We start from the raw sequence: 24670 nt of genomic DNA on the forward strand, positions 1-24670 counted from the left end.
TCCTGCCGAATCTGCCGAATCTGCCTCATGGTAGCCTGAGGGACTCACTGTCCCAGAACTTGCTTTCCATGTAAAAGGCACAGCACCAAGAGGTCCTACAGAAATCTGTGGCCAAGCAGTCAAGTTATACTCCCTGAAGGACACAGAGTGCAGTGCCCAAGACTATGAGGAAGTTATTTCTTAGGAAAAAGGGGACATCTGTATCCATGTAAATGGGGGAATCCTAGGGTCACCTATGCATGCCCTAGACAATGAGGCATGTGCAGAAAGTATTAGGAAGTCCCCTACGCTTTGGTCTGGAGCTATCTCCAAACTCATTATCTGGATAAGGCCTCATAGAGAACACTAATACAGGTCCATCCGTAAAAACTAGGAAAGGTGTTTTTATTTCCCCTCCAATTTTTTTGTTGTTGTTAAATGTTAGCTTCTGGCATTCAAGGAAATCTCTGTAATAATTGGATACAAGCTTAAGGAATGGACATTTCAAGTCTAAATTCTAGCGATAACAAATGAGAATGTCAAAATACCCAGGTTTCAATAAAGGATTACAAAACATACAAAGAAAGAGAAAGTGATGACCCAAGCAAAAGAGAAGGTTAAAGAGATAAAATCATTAACGAGGACCAGACCTGTGACATACCAGACAAAGTTTGGTATTTTTCCTTCCAAAAAAATGGCCCTAAGTATGCTGAACAGCTAAAAGAAAACATAGACAAAGAACTAAAAGAAATCATGAAAACAATAGGTGAACACAAAGACAGTATCAACAGAGAGATGGAAAGTATAAAAAGGAAATCAAACTGACCCAGAAACCAGAGTACTAGAAATTAAAAATACCCTAAAAGGGTTTAACAGCAGATTGAAGTTGGCAGAACAAAGAACCAGAGAACTTGAAGATAAGGCAATTGAAGCTACCCAGTCTGAGGAGCAAAGAGAGGAAAGATGAAGAAAAGCAAGCAGAGCCTGAGGAACCTAAGGAACACCACCAAGTGTGTCAATGTACACACTGTGGGAGTACTGGGGGGAGAAGAAAGAGAAAGGGACAGAATGAATATTCAAAGAAATAATGTTTGAAAACCTCCAAATTCTACAAAAGGCATGAATGAATATATACATCCAAGATGTTCAACGAACTCCAAACAGGATAAATCCAAAGAGACTTACACCTCACCATGCTATAATCAAGTGACAAATGGCAAAAATAGAAAGAATTTTCAAATCAGCAAGAGAGAAACAAACTGTTACATACAAGGGAGCCTCTATAAGTTTAAATACTGAGTTCTCATCAGTACGTCAGTATACATGGAGGCAAGGCAGGGGGAAGAAATTTTTAAAGTGCTGAAAGCAAAAAACTGTCAACCAAGAATTCTGTATCCAGTAAAAGTGGCTTTCAAAGATAATGAAGGGGACTTTTGGGAAGATGGTGGGCTGACTTCACTCAAGCTCCATGGGAAAAAAAAGGTTAAAATTAATAAAATAAAATAAACAAACAGGACTGCAGTTGAAACAGACACTGGGACAGAGTGGACTCTTAATAGACCCCCAAGTAGACTTACATGCCCTACATAAGATCCAGGTCTTGGTTTGGCAGAGAATTGCAGACAAATCAAGTGCAAAAGGGGACCCTTCAATGCAAACCCAAGTAAACACAGGACTTTAGGGAAGTAAAGGAAATCAGCTTTCAAAATAACCTTACTAAGATAATCAAATGCCCCAAACACGACAGAAAATCATGAAGCAGGTAAAGATCCAGGGAGAAATGATAACCAAAATAAATAACCAAATCAAAACACCAGTGGGGACACAGAATATGGAACTACTCAAGGATAATTATAAAGAAATACAGGATATCAAAAAGGCACTAAAATAACATAAAGAAGAATCTGAAAGATTAAATAGGAAAATAGCAGCTCCCATCACAGAGATGAAAGACTAAACTAAATTAGAAATAAACTAGAGATACACAATAGCAGACTTGAAGCAGCAGAAGGAAAAACAATTGAACTAGAAGACAGAACTAGAGTGTACAAAAGAACAAATAGCAAGAAAGATGAAAAATATGGTACTGGATCTCAGGGAAATGATGTACAACAAAAGGCGCAAAAATATAAGAATCAATAATGTCCCAGAAGGAGAACAGAAGAAGGTCTAGAAAAGTTAGTTGAAGAGATAATCAGAGAAAACTTCCCAAACCTTATAAAAGGTATAAATATACAGATCAAAGAGGCCCAACATACCCCAAATAGAATAAATCCAAATGTGCCTACTCCAAGACACATATTAATCAGACTGTCAAAGGTTGAAGAGAAGCAGAAAGTCCTGAAAGCAGCAAGAGAAAAGCAATCTACTACATACAAGGGGATCCAGATAAGACTTGAGTCTAGACTACTCAACAGGCCCCATGGAGGCAAGAAGGCAGTGGTATGATAAATTTAAATCCTCAATGAAAAAAGCTTTCAGCCAACAATTTTTTATCCAGCCAAACTGTCCTTCAAATATGATGGAAATCAAAATCTTCAAAGACTGAGAACCAGTCAACAAGAGACCTGCACTACAAGAAATACTAAGGGAGTTCTGTCAAGGTTTGTCCATCTTGTCATATGCTTTGGACCTCATTTCATCCTACTGCTCCATAATATTCCATTCTATGTATATACCACATTTTGTTTATCCACTCATCTGTTGATGGGCATTTGGATTGTTTACATCTTTTGGCAGTTGCAAGTTCTGTCAGCAGGAAAAACAAAAAGACAAGTGGGAGGTTGGTCGAGAGGAGGGCACAGAATTAAAGAATACCAATAAGGGTAATTTAAAGGATAAAAAGAGAAAGAAGAAAAACAAAAACTAAAGGATTATATGGTAGATTTAAGAACTGCTATTACAGTAATAATTTTGAATGTTAATGGAATAAACTTGCCAATTAAAAGATAAAGATAGAATGGATTTAAAACTATGATCCATCTATATGCTGTTTATAAGAGATGCATCTTAAACCCAAGGATATAAATAGACTGAAAGTGAAAGGATGGAAAAAGACGTTCCATGTAAGCTGTAACCAAAACAAAGCAAGAATACTTATACTAATATCAGATAAAATAGATTTTAAATGTAAAGACATCATAAGAAACAAAGACATTACATGTTAATAAAAGAGAAAATTCAACAAGAAAAAATAACAATCATAAATGTTTATGCTCCTAATCAAGAAGGTCCAAAAGTTCCAGGGGCAAACATTGGCAAAACTGAAGGGAATTATAGGCGTTTCAACAATAATAATGGGCGTCTTCAATATACCACTCATCTCTAAAGATAGAACAACCAGAGGATCACCAAGGAAATACAGAACTTTAACAATGTGATAAATGAATTAGACCTAATAGATATATATATAAATCGTTAAACCCCAAAACACCAGGGTATACATTCTTCTCTAGTGTTCATACAACATTCTCCAGGATAGATCATTTGCTAGGACATAAAACAGGTCTTTATAAATTTAGTAAGATGAATTATCCAAAGCACTTTCTCTAACCACAATGGGAATGAAGCTGAAAATTAATAATCAACAAAGAACCAGAAGTTTCACAAATATATGGTGATTAAACAACACACTTAATCAACAGGTCAAGGGAAAAATTGCTTTATATCTAGAGACAAATGAAAATGAGAATACAACATATCAGAGCTAGTGGGATGCAGCAAAGGCAGTCCTAAGAGGAAATTTACTGCCCTAAAAGCTTATATTAAAAGAGCAAGCAAAATAACAAGGACTCAACTGCTCACCTGAAAAAATTAGAAAAAGAACAGCAAACTAACCCCAGACTACACACACAAAGAGAAATAACAAAAGATCGAAGCAGAAATAAACAAACTGGTGGGAAAAAAATAAAACAATAGAAATAATCAACAAAATGTAAAAGTTGGTTCTTTGAGAAAAATCAATAAAATTGTTGGCCCCTAGAAAGGCTGGCAAAGGAAAAAGAGAGAAGATGCAAATAAACAAAATCAGAAATAAGAGGGAATTATTATGATGGATCCTACAGAAATTTTTTAAATTATCAGAGTATACTATGAATAATTATATGCTATCAAACTAGGCAACTTAAGATGAAAAGGACAGATTCCTAGAAACATACAAACTACCTATACTGAGTCAAGAAGAAACAGAAGATCTCAACAAATGGACAACAAGCAAAAAGATTCAACCAGTCATCAAAAAGCTTCCCACAAAGAAAAACCCAAGGACCAGATGCCTTCATAGGGGAATTTTATCAAACAGTTCCAAGAATACTAATCCTGCTCAAACTCTTCCAAAAAACTGAAGAAAAAGAAAACTACCTACTTCATTTTATGAAGCTAACATCACTCTAATACCAAAACCAGATAAGGACACTACAAAAAGGAAAATTACAGACCAATCTCCCTAATGAATATACATGCAAAACTTCTCAACAAAATACTAACAAATCGAATCCAATGACACATTAAAAGAATTTTATACATCATGACCAAACTGGGTTTATATCAGGAATGCAAGAGTGGTCTACATTAAGAAAACAGATCAGTGTAATACAGCACATTAACAAATCGAAAAGGAAATAGCACATGATCATCTCAAATGAAGCTTAAAAAGCATTCAACAAAATTCAGCATCCTTTTCTGATAAAAACACTTCAAAAGGTAGGAACTGAAGGAAGTTCCTCAATATCATAAAAGGCATATATGAAAAACCCATACCTAGCATCACACTTAATGGTGAGAGATTGAAACTATTCCCCCTAAGATAGGGAAAATAGTTTGGCAGTTCCACAGAAAACTAAATATTGAGTTGCCCTATAACTCAGCAATACCAATATTTGGTATATCTGAAAGAAGGGACACGAACAGACATTTGTACACTGATGTTCATAGTGACTTATTCGCAACTGCCAAAAGATGTAAACAATCCAAGTGCCCATCAACAGATGAGTGGATAAAGAAAATGTGGTATATACATAGAATGGAATATTATGGGGCAGTAAGATGAAATGAGGTCCAAAGCTTATGACAAGATGGACAAACCTTGAGAACTTAAGGCTGAGTGAATTAAATCAGACACAAAAGGAGAGATACTAATGATTTCTCTAATATGACTCTGGTAAAGGTAATCTCAGAGGTTTACACTGTAAAATATAGGTCACTTAGAGGTACACAGAAGGTAGAGATGGAAGAGAGGTTACTCAATGAGGTTGAACTCAAATGTAAGGAAACTGACATTAATTAGTAGAGTTATAAGTAACATAGCCATATTGAAGGTGAACAGGATGGAAAGGGATTGTATAGAGCCATGTATCCCACCAATTAACTCTACAATCATTTAATAAATTAAGTTCGCACATGAACAATTTCAAAGGTGTGATCTCGTACAAACAGTCAATAATAGAGGGGTATAGGGGAAATTAAAATTCATGCTATGATTCCACTATTAATAAATATTCTTTCTAGCTTCCAGTGTTTGGAGCAGCTAGAAGGAAAATCAGAAATGTGGAATGGTAACCCATAATAAACTCTGAAATCTGTTCTGTAACTATTTGTTGAAATACATTTTGAAAATCATTGCTTTTTCTTACTTTTCTATGTATATATGCTATACTTAATAATAAAAAAACATTTTAAAAAATTGCATGTTATGGCCAATAGTCAACAAGAAGACTGCAACAATACCAAAGCAATAACAGGGGTAAATAATTTGGGAGGGAGGGACAAGAGATTAGGGAAGGCTGTGATTTGATATTGGGTGAGACTTTGTTTATCGGTTCTTTGTCTCTTTGGACCAGCGAAAATTGTCTAAAATTGATGGTGCTGCTGATTGTACAACCAAGTGAGGACACTGGAAGACATGATTTTGGACATTATTCATGATGTCCAATGGATAGACGGGACCAAAGGGTACAATGACTAAGAAGCCAAAAGGCAAACTGTGATATATATATATATATATGATGAAATACTGTGTGGCCACAAAAAGGAAGGACATCATGAGGCATGCAATAAACTGAAAGAACCCTGGGGACAATGTGTTGTGCAAAATAAGCCAGAAACAAAAGAACAAATATGCAATGGAATCTTTCAGACAATACTTACAAAAAAATTGGAGCCTAGATTGTAAACTCTTTATAGCAGCCATACTTAGTCCATAGTTCTAAGTCTATTTCTAGATTCTGAGAAAGTGAGGTCTATATGTATAAGCTGATATTTTGCTGGAACTCTGAGTAACTCTGTGACACCTAGGACTCAGGAATGGAGTTCTGCAGTCCTGAAAGTTAGCATTGCTACATACAATGACAGTTGAAGTAACCAAAAAAGAGACCAGACTTCAATTAGAGACAAAAAAAAAAAGAGGCTGAAAAGTCCCCTTGGGGGAATGGTGAGAAATGGGGAAAATTCAACTTTACCATGTAGAGAATTCCTGATATTCTTACAAGCAGTGGGGACAACCAAAGCAATAGGACAACCCCACAATCTTGGGGTTATTCACATGAAACTTATCCCCACAAAGCATAGGCTACTAAGCCTACTTAAAATTAGGTCTAAGAGTCACCCCCAGAGAACCTTTATCGTTCCTCAGATGTGGCCTCTATCTCTCAGCCAACATGACAAGAAAACTGACTGCCCTCCCCGTCTCTATGTGGGACATGACTCTGAGGAGTGTAAACCTTCCCAGCAACGTGGGACAAAAATCCTAGAATGAGCTGGGACTCAGCATCAAGGGATTCAGAAACCTTCTAGACTAAAAGGGGGAAGAGAGAAATAAGACAAAATAAACTGTCAATGGCTGAGAGATTTCAAACAAAGTCGAGAGGTTATCCTGGAGGTTATTCTTACACATTATATAGATATCACCTTTTTAGTTAAGGTATATTGGAGAGGCTGGGGGGAAGTGCTTGAAAATGTAGAGCTGTGTTCCAGTAGCCACATTTCTTGAAGATGACTGCATAATGATAGCGCTTTTGCAATGTGACTGTGTGATTGTGAAAACCTTGTATCTGATGCTTCTTTTATCTATGGTATGGACAGAGGAGTAAAACATATGGATTAAAAATAAGTAAATAATAGGGGGAATAAATGCTAAAATAAATTTAGTAGATTGAAATGCTAGTGATCAATGAAAGGGAGTGGTAAGGGGTATAGAAAAAAAACAAGGGAAACAAAGGCTAAAATATATTGGGTAGATGGAAATGCTAGCAGTCAATGAGAGGGAGGGGTAAACAGTAGGGCATATAAGTTTTTTTCTGTTTTCTTTTTCTGAATTGATGCAAATGTTCTAAGAAATGATCATGGTGATGAACATACAACTATGTGATGATATTATGAGTTATTGATTATATACTAAGAATGGAATGATCATATGGTAAGAATGTTCACGTTTGGATGTTGTTATGTTTAAAATAATAAAATAAGAGGCTGATCTGGATGGTACGGTAAATCAAAACACAGGATGAAAGATGATAGTACATGTACTTTAAGTTTCACCTACTGTATAAGACGAAAGGCAAAGAGGTTTACTGTTTCAGGAATCTAAATTTTCTGTAACACACACTCTAAATCAACCTCTGGATAGCTCATTTAAAGAATCCAAAATTCATGGAGTCCTGAACTGGAATAAGGCCTTGTAATTCTGCATAGCTTGATGTAATACCCAACAACACCTCAAACCATGGGGGGCTGATAATTTAAAAAAGTATTGGTGAAGTCCCTTGAGGGTCCAAAGAAAAAAATATGGAATTGTTAAATTTTCCCATCTGGGAAACCTTCAGTATGCTCTCGAACATTGGGAGTTACCAGGAAAATAGGCTAAGCCCTTTAATTCAAAGCTTGCCCTTATGAAACTTTATTTCTGTAATGGAGAACTAAGACTACCTATAATGAGGCCTAAGAGTTGCTTCCAGAAAACCTCTTTGGCTTCTCTCTCTCTCTAAGACCAACTCTGCAAGGAAAATCATTACTCTCCCCCCTAAGTGAGATATGACATTCAAGGGTGAAAGTCTCCCTGTCAACGTGAGACATGACTCCCAGGGATAAGCCTGGCTGGGCACCATGGGATTGACAATGCCTTCCTGGCCAAAAGGAGGAAAAGAAATGTAACAAAATAAAATATCAGTGGCTGAGAGAGTTCAAATAGAGTTGAAAGGCTATTCTGGAGACTACTCTCATGCAAAGCTTTAGCTAAATATTGCTATAATCACGCTTTGCCAAACTTCAACCAACATCATTACTGTCAACTCTTAAGAACACCTAGGGCTCTAACTGAGACTCTATATAAAAGTTTCATGCACTAAGTTTATTTTCCTGAAATCTATAACCCCCAGATGATTCCTAGGCCAGATAAAATCCTGAAACCCAGAGTGACAAGCTTTCACTTCTTTACTTTCAAGGATGTAAGTCTCCCTGGCAATACAGGACATGACTCCAAGGGATGAGCCTGACCTTGGCATCATCGGATATGAGAATGCCTCCTTGACCAAAAGGGGGTAAAGAAATGTAGCAAAATAAGGTTTCAGCAGCTAAGAGATTTCAAATAAAGTCAAGAACTCATTCTGGAATTTACTGTTACATAAGCTTCAGCAAGACATTATAAATTGCCATGGTATAACAAGCCCCAACCAATAGTATTCCAGAAAACCCTAAAGAAAACTCATGGCTCCAAGATGCTATAAAACTTTTACCTGAGGAGATCAGGCCAAGATGGTGGCTTAGCGAGGTATGGGATTTAGTTCATCCTCCAGAGCAGCTAGTAAATAGCCATGAACAGTACAGAACAACTCCTGGGGCCACGTCAGCGACAGGACACAAAGCATACCCCAGTCTGGACCAGCTGTGAGTCCATTCAGAACCGTAAGTCCCCCCAAACCAAGCCAGCTGGAGCCCCTCCCACACAGGCTGCTTCCTAGAGGGGAAGGGAAAGGGACTTTACCAGCAGCAGGGGCTGAGCACAACCAAGGTCCAGCTGTGGAATTAATTAACAAATTCTGACTACTAAAAGTAGGCCATCAGCTCAGCTGAATCTCGAGTCAAAGCGGAGGTTGCTGGTTTTCGCCCCAGTGCAGAGGGGACAGGGCTGACAGAAAAAGAAAAAAGGAAAAGGAATCGTATCCGATAGTACATAATATTGAAAGGGTCTGGGCCCTGAAGGTAAGGAGGGGGCACAAAGGACCTGGAGATGCACAAAGCAACTTACCACCTTAAGCTCTTAACTGGCAAACCCAAGGAACGGGGGTCCAGCTCTGAAAGGATTTTTCTTTCTTTTCTGTGGCTGTGTTTCTACAACATGACTGCTCTTTGGATACAGCTGCAAGGCTTCTCGGGCTCCAGTGCCCCAGGCATATGCAGAACTAAGCTTGTGTGAGTGTTTGTCTGAAGACTGTGCCATCCTGGGGAGAGGGGTGGGACCCAGATCAGGTGGATTCCCTCACTCAAGGAATTCAGACCCTAAGGTCTGGAAAAGTGAAATGATTAAAGCCAGTCTACAACCTCTCCTCTGTCTCCACCACACCCCAGCAGGGAGAGTCTACTGAAGTTAAAGGTACCACATCACTTTATGCTGGTGGGCACTGCAGGCAGGAAACCGCCACATACTGAGCAGGATAGGAAAAACACAGAGTCCAGAGGCTTCATAGGAAAGTCTTTCAATCTGCTAGATCTCACCCTCAGGGAAAACTGAAGCAGATGACTCTTTCCTCCTAAGAGGCGGCCAATTTGGTCTGGGAAAAAAATTTGTATGGGGTCTACAATACATAAGTAGACCCTTCTGAGGGGAGTGGGGGGAAGGCATCATATAGGCAAGGAAAGAAACAAGAAAACAAGAACTGAAAAATTCTGATCTGTTAAACAAAACCTAAGCTATTGGTCCAGAAGAAGCTGAAATGAATGTCAAAGAATAGAAAGACAACAAAGTCATGGAAAACCTCATCAAAAATCAAATCAATGAATTGAGGGAGGATATAAAGAAGTCAAGGAATGAACAAAAAGAAGAAATTGAAAGTCTGAAAAATCAAATCACAGAACTTATGGGAATGAAAAGCAAAGAAGAAGAGGTGAAAAAAACAATGGAAACCTACAATGTCAGATTTCAAGAGGCAGAAGATAGGATTAGTGAACTGGAGGACAGAACATCTGAAATCTGACAAGAAAAAGAAAATATAGAGAAAAGAATGGAAAAAATATGAGCAGGGACTCAGAAACTGAAAGACAACATGAAGCACATGAATATACGTGTTGTGGGTGTCCCAGAAGAAGAGAAGGGAAAAGGAGGAGAAAAACTAATGGAGGAGATTATCACTGAAAATTTCCCAACTCTTATGAAAGACTTAAAATTACAGATCCAAGGAGTGCAGCGTACCCCATAGAAGAACAGATTCAAATAGATATCCTCCAAGACACTTACTAATCAGAATGTCAGATTTCAAAGAGAAAGAGAGAATCTTGAAAGCAGCAAGAGAAAAGCAATCCATCACATACAAGGGAAGCCAAATAAGGCTATGCGTAGATTTCTCAGCAGAAATCATGGAAGCAAGAAGACAGTGGGATGATATATTTAAATTACTAAAAGAAAAAAACTGCCAACCATGAATTCTATACACAGCAAAATTGTCCTTCAAAAATGAGGGGGAAATTAAAACATTTTCAGACCAAAAATTCACTGAGAGAATTTGTGACCAAGAGACTGGCTCTGCAAGAAATACTAAAGGGAACACTAGAGACAGATAAGACAAGACAGGAGAGAGAGATGTGGAGAAGAGTGTAGAAATGAAGACTATTAGTAAAGGTAAAAAAGAAGAAAAATTAGATATGACATATAAAATCCAAAAGGCAAAATGGTAGAAAAAGTACTGCCCATACAGTAATAAAACTAAATGTTAATGGATTAAGCTCTGCAACCAACAGACACAGATTGGCAGAATGGATTAAAAAACAGGACCCATCTATATGCTGTCTACAGGCAACACATCTTAGACCCAAGGATGAACACAGGTTGAAAGTGAAAGGTTGGGAAAAGATACTTCATGCAAACATCAATCAGAAAAGAGCAGGAGTAGCTATACTAATATCCAACAAATTAGACTTCAAATGTAAAACCGTTACAAGAGACAAAGAAGAACACCATGTATTAACAAAAGTAACAGTTAAAAGAGACAAAGAAGAACACCATGTATTAACAAAAGTAACAGTTAAAAGAGACAAAGAAGAACACCATGTATTAACAAAAGTAACAACTCAACAAGAAGACATAACCATCACAAATATGTATGGACTGAGCCAGAATGCTCCAAAATACATGAGGCAAACACTGAAAGGAGAAATAGACACCTCTACCATAATACATGGAGACTTCAATTCCCCACACTATCAATGGACAGAACATCTAGACAGGGGATCACTAAAGAAACAGAGAATTTGAACAATACAATAAATCAGCTAGACTTAACAGATACACCACACTACAGCAGGATACACCTTTTTCTCAAGGGCTTATGGATCATTCTCATGATAGAGCATATGCTGGGTAACAAAGCAACTCTCAATAAATTTGAAAAGACTGAAATCATACAAAATACTTTCGCAGATCATAAAGGAATGAAGCTGGAAATCAATAATAGGCAGAGTGCCAGAAAATTCACAAATATATGGAGGCTCAATAACACACTCTTAAACAAACAGTGCATAAAGGAAGAAATTACAAGAGAAATCAGTAAATATTTAGAGGCAAATGAAAATGAAAGCACAACATATAAAATCTATGAGATGCAGCAAAAACATTGCTAAGAGGGAAATTTAGTGCCCTAAATGCCTTTATCAAAAAAGAAGAAAGAACAAAAGTCGAGGAATTAACTATCCACTTGTAAGAACTAGAGAAAGAACAACAAACTACTCCAAAGAAAGCAAAAGGAAAGAAATAATGAAGATAAGAGCAGAAATAAATGAAATTGAGAACATGAAAACGATCAAGAAAATCAACAAAACCAGAAGTTGGTTCAATGAGAAAATCAATAAGATTGATAGACCCTCAGCAAGAACAACAAAAAATAAGAGAGAAGACGCAAATAAATAAAATCAGAAATGGAAAAGGAGACATAACCACTGACCCCGCAGAAATAAAGGAAGTAATGAGAGGATCCTATGAACAACTTTATGCTAATAAACTTGACAATGTAGATGAAATGAACAACTTCCTAGAAAGGCATGAACAACCAACATTTACTCGAGAAGAAATAGACGACCTCAACAAACCAATCACAAGTAAAGAAACTGACTCAGTCATTAAGAAGCTCCCCAAATAATCCTCAATGGCTGAGAAATTCCAAACAGATTTGAGAGGTTATCCTGGAGGTTATTCTTACGCATTAAATAGATATCACCTTGTTAGTCAAGATGTAATGGAGAGGCTGGAAGGAACTGCCTGAAAATGTAGAGCTGTGTTCTATAGCCATGTTTCTTGAAGATGATTATATATAATGATAAAGTTTTCACAATGTGACTGCATGATTGTGAAAACCTTGTGTCTGATGCACCTTTTATCTACCTTATCAACAGATGAGCAAAACATATAGAATAAAAATAAATAATAGGGGGAATAAATGTTAAAATAAATTTAGATTGAAATGCTAGTGATCAATGAAGGGGGTAACAGGTATGGTATACATGAATTTTTGTTTGTTTGTTTTCTTTTTATTTCTTTTTCTGAATAGGGGCAAATGTTGCAAAAAATGATTATGATGATGAATATGCAACTATGTGATGATATTGTGAATTACTGATTATATATATATAGAAAGGAACGATCAAAAGTTAAGAATGTTTGTTTGTTTGGTGTTTTTTTGGTATTTAAAAAAAATTTTTTAATTAATTTAAAAAAAAGAAGCTCCCCAAAAAGAAAAGTACAGGACCAGCTGGCTTCACATGTGAATTCTACCAAACATTCAAGAAAGAATTACTACCAATCCTGCTCAAACTCTTCAAAAAAACTGAAGAGGAGGGAAAGGTACCTAACCCATTCTACGAAGCCAACATCACCCTCATACCAAAGTCAGACAAAGATATTACAAGAAAAGAAAACTACAGACCAATCTCTCTAATGAATATAGATGCAAAACACCTCAACAAAATTCTTGCAAATCGAATCCAGCAGCACAATAAAAGAATTATACACCATGACCAAGTAGGATTCATCCCAGGTATGCAACGATGGTTCAACATAAGAAAATCAATTAATATAATCGAAGCAGAAAAACCACATGATCATCTCGATTGATGCAGAGAAGGCATTTGACAAAATTCAACATCCTTTCCTGTTGAAAACACTTCAAAGGATAGGAATACAAGGGAACTTCCTCAGCATGATAAGGGGAATATATGAAAAACCCACAGCTAACATCATCTTCAATGGGGAAAAACTGAAAACTTTCCCCTTAAGATCAGGAACAAGACAAGGATGTCCACTATCACCATTGTTATTCAACATTGTGTTGGAAGTTCTAGCCAGAGCAATTAGACAAGAAAAAAGAAAGACAAGGCATCAAAATTGGAAAGAAAGAAGTAAAACTCTCACTGTTTACAGATGATATCATACTACATGCCGAAAACCCCGAAAAATCCACAGCAAAACTACTAGAGCTGATAAATAAGTACAGCAAAGTGGCAGGTTAAAAGATCAACACTCAAAAATCCATAGTATTTCTATACATTAGTAATGAACAATCTGAGGGGGAAATCAAGAAAAAAATTCCATTTACAATTGCAACCAAAAGAATAAAATATTTAGAAATAAATTTAACTAAAGAGACAAAAGACCTATACAAAGAAAACTAAAAGAAGTTGTTAAAAGAAATTACAAAAGACCTAAATAAATGGAAGGGCATACCGTGTTCATGGACTGGAAGACTAAATATAGCTAAGATGTCAATTCTACCTAAACTGATTTACAGATTCAATGCAATACCAATCAAAATCCCAAAAACTTACTTTTCAGAAATAGAAAAACCAATAACCAAATTTATCTGGAAGGGCAGGGCGCCCCGAATAGCTAAAAGTATACTGAGAAAGAAAAATAAAGTTGGAGGTCTCATGCTACCTGACTTTAAGGCATATTATGAAGCTACAGTGGTTAAAACAGCATGATACTGGCATAAAGATAAATATATTGATCAATGGAATTGCACAAAGTGTTCAGATATAGAACTAGATATATCTACCTAGAGAACAGGATATCCACATGCAAAAGAATGAAAGAGGATACATATCTCACACCCTCTACAAAACTCAAAATGGATGAAAGACCTAAAACTCAAAATGGATGAAAGACCTAAACATTACATCTAAGACCATACAACTGTTAGAAGAAAATGTAGGGAAATATCTTATAAATTTTGTACTAGGAGACGGTTTCCTAGACCTTACACCCAAAGCACAAGCACTGAAGAAAGAAGAAATAAATGGGAACTCCTCAAAATTAAACACTTCTGTGCATCAAAGAACTTCATCAAGAAAGTAAAAAGACAGCCTACACATTGGGAGACAATATTTGGGAACAATATATCAGATAAAGATCTAGTATCCAGAATATATAAAGAGATTGTGCAACTCAACAACAAAAAGACAGACAACCCAATTACAAAATGGACAAAAGACATGAAAAGACACTTCTCAGAAGAGGAAATATAAATGGTGAACAGGCACATGAAAAGACGCTCAACTTCCCTGGCTATTAGGGAAATGTAAATCAAAGCCACAATGAGATATCATCTCATACTCACCAGAATAGCCATTATCAATAAAACAGAAAATGACAAGTGCTAGAGAGGATGTGGAGAAAGAGGCACACTTATCCACTGTTGGTGGGAATGTAAATGGTACAACTGCTGTGGAAGGCAGTTTGGCGGTTCCTCAGGAAGCTAAGCATAGAACTGCCATATCACCCGGCAATACCATCGCTAAGTATCTATCTAATCGGAGGACATGACGGCAAGGTCACAAATGGACATTTGCACACCAATGTGTATAGTAGCATTATTTACAACTGTCAAGTGATGGAAACAGCCTAAATCCCCATCAACAGACAAATGGCTAAACAAGCTGTGGCATATACATTCGATGGAATATTATGCAGCTGTAAGACAGAATAAAAGTTATGAAGTATGTAGAAACAACATGGATGAACCTTAAGGACATTATGCTGAGTCAGATTAGCCAGAAACAAAAGGACAAATACTGTATAGTCTCACTGATATGAACTGACATTAGTAAATGAACTTGGAAAACTTCAGTTGGTAACAGAGACCATCAGGAGATAGAAATAGTGTAGATATTGGGTAACTGGAGCTGAAGGGATACAGATTGTGCAACAGGACTGATTATAAAAATTTAGAAATGGATAGCATAATACTACCTAACTGTAATACAATAATGTTAGAACACTGAATGAAGCTGAATGTAAAGACAGAGGAAGGAGGCCTGGGGGCACAAATGAAATCAGAAGGAAAGAGAGAGGATAAAGACTGAGAGGGAATAATCTAGGAATGCGTACAGTATATAATGACAGTGATTAAATGGACAAATTTAAAAATGTTTTTGCATGAGGAAGAACAAAGGAATGTCAATACTGCAGGCTGTTGAAAATAGATGTCAATATTTTAAAACTTACTTATATGTGAGACTAAAGCAAAAAATGCTTATTTGTCACAAAATTTATATTTTGACCTGTGCAGTTTCTAGCATACCTTATGTGGACAGCTTAATTGAACACCATAGTACATGGAACCTTGTAGGTTTGTCCAGAGTGATGCCCCAATAAATCCCAGAGTAATCTCAACAGTGAATAAAAAAATATTTGCAAAGTCCCCTTTAGGGAATGGTTAGAAAGGGGGAAAATTCAACTTCCCCAAGTGGAGAATTCTTGATATTCTCACAAGCAGTGGGGACAACCAAAGCAATAGACTGAGCCCCCAATCTTGGGGTTTATTCATAGGCAAAGGATAGGCAAAGCCTACTTACAATGAAGCCTAAGAGTCACCCCCAAGAGAACCTCTTTTGTTGCTCAGATGTAGCCTCTCTCTCTCAGCCAACACAACAAGCAAACTCACTGCCCTCCCCCTCTCTACGTGGGACATGACACCCCTTCCTGGCAATGTAGGACAGAAATCCTAGAATGAGTTGGGACTCAGCATCAAAGGATTCAGAAAACCTTCTCGACCAAAAGGGGAAGAGCGATATGAGACAAAATAAAGTGTCAATGGCTGAGAAATTCCAAACAGAGTCAAGAGGGTATCCTGGAGGTTATTCTTACGCATAATATAGATATCACCTTTTTAGTTAAGGTGTAATGGAGAGGCCGGAGGGACTGTCTCAAAATGTAGAGCTGTGTCCCAATAGCCATGTTTCTTAAAGATGATTGTATAATGCTACAGCTTTTGCAATGTGACTGTGTGATTATGAAAACCTTGTGTCTGATACTCCTTTTATCTACCTTATCGACAGAAGAGTAACACATATGGATTAAAAATAAATAAATAATAGGGGAAACAAATTAAAATGAATTTAGTGGATTGAAATGCTAGTTATCAATGAAAGGGAGGGGTAAGGGGTATGGCATGTATGAATTTTTTTCTGTTTTTTTATTTCTTTTTCTGAATTGATGCAAAATGTTCTAAGAAATGATCATGATGATGAATATACAACTATGTGATGATATTATGAGCTGCTGACTATATATGTAGAATAGAATGATCATATGGTAAGAATGTTTGTGTTTGTATGTTGGTATGTTTAATAAATAAAATAAATATTAACTTTGACTTACTATATTTATTTTTCAGAAACTTAAAATCTCCAGACTGTTCCTATGCCAGATAAGTCCTGAAACTTACAGGTACCAACCTCTCCAGGAATATCAATCAGTGCATCCCCCATCCCATAATGTTGACACCCCTTTTCAACATGAAGAAGTTAGAATGATCATTGCCCAAATACCCCTGAAGACTGAGAGAATGATCAAATGAACGGGAGGAGTTACAACAGAGAAGTTAGAATTTAACAAAGGATTATGACTACTGAATCATTATACAGATATGTCTTTCTAGTGTATTAGAACAGTCAGAAGGAAATACCTTAAATTTTGAAAATGTAACCCATGCTATACTTTGAAATTTGCTGTATAAGTACTTGTTAAACTGTACTTTGAAATTTATGACTTTTCTGTATATATTTCACAATAAAAAATGTTAAGAAAAAAAAACATAAGCCATAAAAAGGAATGAAATAGTGATTCATGCTACAACAGGGATGAACCCTGAAAACATTATTCCAAGGGAGGGAAGCCAGTTACAAAAGATTCCCTCCATATGATCCTAGTCATGTGAAATGTCCAGACAGGGAAATCTACAGAGATAGAAAGATCAGTGGTTGCCTAGGGCTGGTGTTTGAGAGATGGAAGGGTAAGGAGGGAATAGCTAAAAGGTACAGGATTCCTTTTGAAGTGATGAGAATGTTCTAAAATTGACTGTGGTGATGACTGTACATATCTGAATATACTAAAAGTCACGGAATTGTACATTTTAAATAGATGAATTGTATTGTATGTGAATTATACCATAATAAAGCTGTTTTTAAAAATCATTTTAAAAAAATGAGGGAGGAGTTTACACATTCCCAAGTAAACAAAAGCTGAGGGACTTGTTACCACTAGACCAGCCCCACGAGAAATGCAAAAGGCATTTCTATAAATTGAAAGGAAAAGAGACTAGGCAATAAACTGAAGTCACATGAAGAAATGAAGAAATAAAGATTTCTAGTAAAAAGCCCAACTCTACAAGTGAAATCATTGCGCTCCCACCTACATGGGACATGACATCCAGGGGTGAAAGTATCCCTGGAAACGTGGGAAATGACTTCCAGGGATGAATCCAGACCTGGCACCATGGGATCAACAATTTTATCCTGACCAAATGGGGGGAAAGAAGTGTAATTAAGAAAGTATCAGTGGCACAGAGAGTTCAACAGAGTCGAGGCTACTCTGGGGGCTGCTCTTACGCAAGCTTCAGGTAGACCTTGCTACCTATCATAACCTGCCAACCCCCAATCAGGACCATTCCAGCCAATCCTAAAGAACACTTAGGGCAATACATAAGATTCCACAAGAGTTCCATGCACTAGAGTTAACTTTCCAGAAACCTACAACCTCCAAATGGGTCCCTGGTCCAGATAAATCCTGAAACCTAGCTCAGCCTCTCCAGAACATCAGATAGTTCCCTCTTCCTACCCCATATTAGTAACAGACCCTTCCAATATCAAAATTCAGACTTGCCATAGCCCAAACACCCTTAAAGAGAGGGACGGAAAGATCAAAGATGATGGTGGAGTTATACAATGCCAAATCATTAAACTGATATCTCTTTTAGTCTCCAGTATTTTAGAGCAGCTAGAAGTAAAAACCTAAAATTGTGAAATTGTAACCCATGTTAAAGTGTGAAATATGCTCTACAACTAATTGTGGTGTTGCGCTTTGAAATTTATAGCTTTTCTGTATATATGTTATTTTTCACAAAAAAAGAAGGAAAAAAGTCGATTGTGATGATAAAAAAGTATGTAAGCCCTCTAGCCTCCTATATTCTGGAACTGCTAGAAGGAAAAATATGAAAGGATCGTATGGTAGCCCATGACAAACTCTTGCATCTGTCCTGTAACCACTTATTGAAGAGTGGTTTGAAAACTACTCCTTTCTTATTTCTTTGCTTTCTATATATGCTATACTATACAATAAAGGAAATTAAAAAAAAAGATTTCCAGTAAAGATAATGACATGGGTAAATTATAAATACCAATATATTACTAAAATTTTGATTTGTAACTCTATTTTTTATTTCTTACATGATCTAAAAGGCAAATGCATAAAATATGATGATAAATCAATGTTTATTATTAATATAAACCACTAATGGTTTATACATAAATATGGAATTTGGGACAATTTCTTAAAAGTAGGGGGACAGGGGGAAAGGAACAGTTTATCTATGTTACTGAAGTTCAGTTGGTATCAAAGCAAACAAAATTGTAGATTTGGAATGTTAAATTTAAGGCCCCATGGTAACCACAAGGAATATATCAGAGAATACGTGAACTCATAGAGACAGAAAGTAGAGTACAATTTACCCCCCGTGGGGAGGAGGGTTGGGGCGCAGGGACAAGGGGAAGTTATGCAAAACGAGTGTAGGAGTTCTATTAGGGTGAAGGGAAAGGTGTATGAATGGATGGTGGGAGGGTACTGCAGCATGATGAAAGGAATTAATCCAACTGAATGCATACTCGTGCTTGGGAAGGCTGGGATGGGAAGATCCATGTTGCATATATGTTTCCAAAATTAATTTAAAAAGAAAGAGAGAAACTAAAGAGATAATGATAATTAAATATAATAATGTTACTGGATCTAAAAATGAAGGAGAAAAGGCTCAAAAGGACATTATTAGGATAAGACAAAAATAGAATATAGAATGTAAGCTTTTATATCAAGGTTAAATTTCTTGAATTTGATAAATTCATTTCAATTGATTACATAAGTGAATATCCTTGCTAAGAAATGTACATGGAAGCATTATGTGTTCAAGGAGTATGACGTAGGCATTTGCCCTCATATGTTCAGAAACTAGATAGACAGATGCAGCGAAGGTGGCAAAATGGTAAAATTGGTGGATCTGGGAATCCAGGAAGGATGGAAGTATTTTGGAGTTCTCTGTATAGGATGTGTATAATTTTGCAACTTTTCTGTAAGCTTGAAATTATTAAAAAAAACAAAACTCCAAGAATATTTGGGGAAGAAAAAGAGTAAGGTATGGTTCCTGACTTCAAGGAGTTCCTATCTTCTAGAACACATATGCAAATAACAAGGCATAGAGATAGGAATACGATATTAGGAGAGCACAAAGGAACATTAAATGTGTAGCTGTGAGGAAACGGTATCAGGGTAGACTTCTTGGAGATGGTAACAACTGATTCTTCAAAAAGTGAGTAGGAGTTATCCTGGCAAAGAGCAGCCCACCAGAGGGAAAAGCTTGGACAAAAGTACGGGAATAAGAAACAGCATCATATATTTACAGAAACAAGAAAGAGCTGCTAGATATAGCTCGATGATGATAAAAAGCAACAACCTAGATGGGATAGGGAAAAGTGGCACAAAAGAGATAGGAAGAGGCCAAGACCTAAAGGAACTCAGACCTTATCACCTTATCCAATAGGCAAGACAGGACAGTAAGGTTTTAAGCAAAGGAATGATGTGATCAAACAGATTACTCTGAAAGCCAGGTAGAGAATGGACTTAAGGGCGGATAGGACTGGCAGCAAGAAAGCCAATTAGGAGACAGTTTTAACTGTCCTGACAAAAGATAACAAGGGCCTGAAATAAGGAAATGAAAACTGTAAAAAATCTGGAGACAATACAGACCAGGGATACATTATGCCACCAGTCTAGAAATAACATTTTTTCGGGGGGAGATGCATGGTCCAGGAAACAAACCTGGGTCTCCCGCATGGAAGGCGAACATTCTACCACTGAACCACCCGTGCACCCTGTAGAAATAACATTTTGAGAACTACAAACCTACCCTAGAGGTCAGCAAACTTTTTCTAAAGGTCAAATAGTAGTGGGTTTAAAACTCACTTCAGGTCTCTGTTGCATTTCTTCTTTTTTCTTTTTTACCTTAAAAGAATAAGGTCACAGGACAGATCTGGTCCATAGGCCAGAGGATTCCTGTTTTACACCCATAAAGAAGCGAAGATTAACCTTCCTATACGATTAATTTTCCTAAAATGCTACTTACATCATATTAGTCCCCTGCTCAGAAAATTCTCCATTCATTTTCACTGCCCATTTATCAGTCAAATTCCTTAGTCCAGCATTCACAGGTACTTATAATCTAGCTCTAAAACCTTTCCAGATTCATGGACTACACCCCTGGGTTTAGTAAATTGGCCTACTTACATTTACCTGCCTCTCCATCTTTGTGATGCTCCCCAATGTTCTTTCCTCCAGCTCTAAACCTACCCAAATACCTTGCCTTCAAAGCACAGTTCAAATCCTATCTATAAGTGATTCTAGCCCTCCTCAGAATACTTAAAAGCACTTACTTCAAATTACCTGCTATTTGCTGCCTTGAGTAATTACTTACTTCAAATAAACTGCAAATTCCTTGGGGACAGGGAACAATTTATGTTACTCTTTACAAAATGATCTAGCATGTAACAAGGGGTAAATAAAAATGAATATAGGTATATGTGAAAAAATGAAGATAGGTATATGTGTGTATATATGTTTTTTTATTTTTCTGAAGTAGCTAGATAATTGAAGCAAATGTTATTTCACCCTTACTTATATCAGTAATTGAACATTTGAATTCTATGGACACAACCCAAATGCTGTAGGAAGCACAGAATGACAATCCACAAACACATCTGTCTCTCTCCTACTCTTCACAAGTTTTAAGGGCTAGTTTCCCAGAGAAAAAATAACAAGTTGAATGTTTTCAACGATCAATATTATCAATATGGGTATATTTGGCATAATATTAAATACAGAAGGTACTAGATCAACTCAAAGTTTACTTACTTCAACTTTTATTTCACTTTTTAAAAAACACAAAATGATCTTTTATAACTTAAATTATTTTAAATTCACTCAATTCTTACACAAATGTCCTGAATTTTTTTTTTAATAATAAGTAAGTTTCTCTGACAATTTATATTTCCAAATTGCATTACTGACTTTACTCCCAGTTTAGGGAAATAAGAAAATATTTAAATTTTTAAAGAACAGAGTCTGTTTTAGTTCAGTTGTTAATAAATCCTAATTACAGAATTTTTTGAGATGGAAGCAAGCTTAAAAGATTTGTGTCATTTTGGCGAAGATAAACTGAAGAAGACTTTTCAGGTCCCAAGTATGACCTATTCCTTATTTTACTACCCAGAGAATGTTCATGAACCTATAAAAATGCCTTGACTCATGCACTCACACTGCAATGCAAACCACCAAAAACAGTTTAAAACACTTACTAAAAGGTATAGAAAACCAAAACAAAAGAAACCAAAAGATGGCTATGAAAGTGAAAAGAGACTTTAACTCTTCAAACCACTAACAAAAAAGCTTAGTTATTTAAAACCCTGAAAAGGCTACTATTTATTGATAAATTTAACATCAATACACTAGCCTGGTGATTGTAGGACAAACCCAGGTACCAGGAATTCTCATTTCTCAATTTCTGTTCTGTCTCTGGATCACTGAGTTCTCTACATTTTCCCATATGCTGAACAAGAATAGCTTAACTGACATTCTCAGTTATGAAAATCAATTAAATGTCTATGAAGTAAGTACTTTAGGATCATGAAGGGAAGCCACTGTAACTATAAAACATCATATCTGTGTAATTCAAAGCCAGTACAAACTGTAAGGATGAAAAATCCAATCAACACAACTCTATTGCGTCTTCTTAACACAGGAAATCGTCAGTGAGTCAGGAAGGTGGATGTATTTATAAGCTGGTTTAGCAACTTAAGAGAAATGAATTTCCAAAACTTTTTCTCACAAACCATGTCTCTATTCAACCCCATTATTTGCAAAGGGAAACATGACCCAATTCAGCATTCACAAGTTGGTGTGTTTATTGATAAGCCAATACCAAATGACCGAAGAACATTAGGAATCAAAAGAGAAACTTTGTTAACATAGCAGAAATGTGACTCCAGAAAATAATCCCAGAAAACCGTCGTTGCAACAAGAGCTTTATTAAAGGGGAAAATCCTTCCACTCTTACAGAAAGATCTCTAAAATGGTTTTAGACAGTGGAGAGCAACAAAATTAGCTCAAAACCTGAGCTAATTCGTGAGGTGGTGGTTCCAGCACCTGCTGGGTGCTGAGGGACTGGCTGGTCACTGGTGAGGCTGCTCGGGAAAAGTGCTGATGCCATCTCCAGCTGCCCCTTTCGTGAATGACAGCAACAATGAAAACACTGACAAAAGGGCTGGGAGGCCACCCAAAGCCTCGGCTCGGCAGGACTTCTACCCTACCCCCAACGCACAAAGCTGCAAACGCCCGGGAGGGGCCTCCGCTTCGGGATCTCGCACGCAGAGACCTGTCTCCGGTCTGATCCGTGAGAGAGCCCTCGACTCCGAGCCTTCAAGAGGAAGGGAACACCTTACAGACGAGGAGAAAATGCTGCCTCTCCCTCAACCGCCGGGGAGAAAGACTTCCTCTCGGCTCCCGGGCGTGCAGCCGCTAGAACCACTCCCGGCCGGGGGCGCCTCGGGCTGCGGGCTGGGGGAAGGGGAAGCGTGGCCCTCCCCGGACGAGGGGCCGGGGAAGCGGGACCAGGGGGCCGGCAAACCGGCCCTGCAGGGCTGGGGGTCTGCCGGCCCGCTTCCCGGGAGCCCGACGGGGAGGCACGGAGACGGGGGTCGGGGAGCGCAGGGCGCACATTCTCTCCTCCAGCCCGTCCCGGGGGAAGGAGGCGGCCGCCGGGGTGACAACTCGCGCTCTCGCACAACTCCGGGGTGAGCGTGGCGGCGGCGGGCCCCAGGCTGCCCGCGCGGGACGCCGCCCGGCCCGGGAGGTGGCGAGGCCGTCCTGCGGCCGCTCCCTCCCCACGCGGTCCGCAGCCGGCTGCCCGTGCGCGCCCCGGTCCCCGCCCGCCGCCGCGAGGCCGGGCCGCCGACCTCGGCCGGCCAGGCGCGGGGCCAGGCGGCGGCGGCAGCGGGCGGGCCGGCGCGGGGCCCTACCTGAGGCGGTGTACCAGCTCCCGGCGTGACTGGCTTCCCGGCAGACCACTCGGTTGGACATCTTGGAGCCTGTGCCGCCTATGGTGCACGAGGATGAATGAGGAGGCGGCGGCGGCGGCTGCAGGAGCGGCTCCGCGAGGGGACGAGACACCGCGGGCCCAGCCCAGGAGGAGGCGGCAGCGAGGAGGGAATCAGGCCGGCCCAGGAGGAGGAGGAAGAGGTGGTGGCGGCCCAGGAGGAGGAGGAAGAGGTGGTGGCGGCCCAGGAGGAGGAGATGGCAGCCGGGGCGACGGCAGCAACAATCCCCACAAACTGCCGGCCGCCGGAAGACGGGGCTCCGGGCGGCCTCACCGAAGCCCGGAAAGCCCTGGCCCGGGACCCCGGAGTCGCCGCCGCTGCCCAGCCGGGGCTGGTTCCGCCAAGCCGCCCCTCCAGCCCCCTCCCCTCCCCTCCCCTGACCGCCCCAGCCGCCGCCGGTGACCCCACCCCCGTGACTCCGCGCCCGCCCTCCCCCCACCCCCGCGGGGCTCCCCGCACCCACCCCCCGGGGGCAGGGCCCTCCCGCCGGCCCGCCGCCTCCCCGGCCCCGCCCCGCCCCGCTCCTCCTCCCGGCCAGGCGGCGAGGCTAACGGCGGAAACCGGACAGGCCAGGCGGCACTTGGGGTCGGGCGGCCCCGCGAGGAGGCGGCGGTGGCCGCCGCTCGGCACACACAAAAAGCCCAGGGCCGGGGCCTGAACGGGGGAAAGCAGACCCAGGAGAAGAGCCAACGCTTCCTTACTCGCCACTCTAATGGGTCCTGCCCACTGAGCATGCCCAGCAGCCGCTGCCAGCCCGCCGAGCAGTCTCAACGTGCGCTCCGCTCTCCGGGCTTTAGCAGCAGCA

At 39.2% G+C, this 24670-nt stretch overlaps 1 protein-coding gene across 6 annotated transcripts in view; it reads right to left on the minus strand.

Annotated features, from left to right (window-relative positions):
- Positions 1–24670, minus strand: part of MEMO1 (mediator of cell motility 1) — a 164382-nt gene extending 139712 nt beyond the window's left edge. For 3 of the 6 annotated variants that reach the window (XR_013164569.1, XM_077134991.1, XM_077134987.1), the window contains exons 1-2: positions 24567–24670; positions 23788–23865 (exon numbers count right to left, since the gene is read on the minus strand). Coding sequence is in view for 4 of the 6 variants with exons in the window: in XM_077134991.1 (XP_076991106.1) it covers positions 23788–23848 (61 nt within the window). In the remaining 2 variants the exon portion in view is untranslated. The other 3 variants (XM_077134986.1, XM_077134988.1, XM_077134989.1) reach the window with 3 other exon arrangements.

This window comes from Tamandua tetradactyla, chromosome 17, assembly GCF_023851605.1.
Source record: "Tamandua tetradactyla isolate mTamTet1 chromosome 17, mTamTet1.pri, whole genome shotgun sequence".
NCBI lineage: Eukaryota > Metazoa > Chordata > Mammalia > Pilosa > Myrmecophagidae > Tamandua > Tamandua tetradactyla.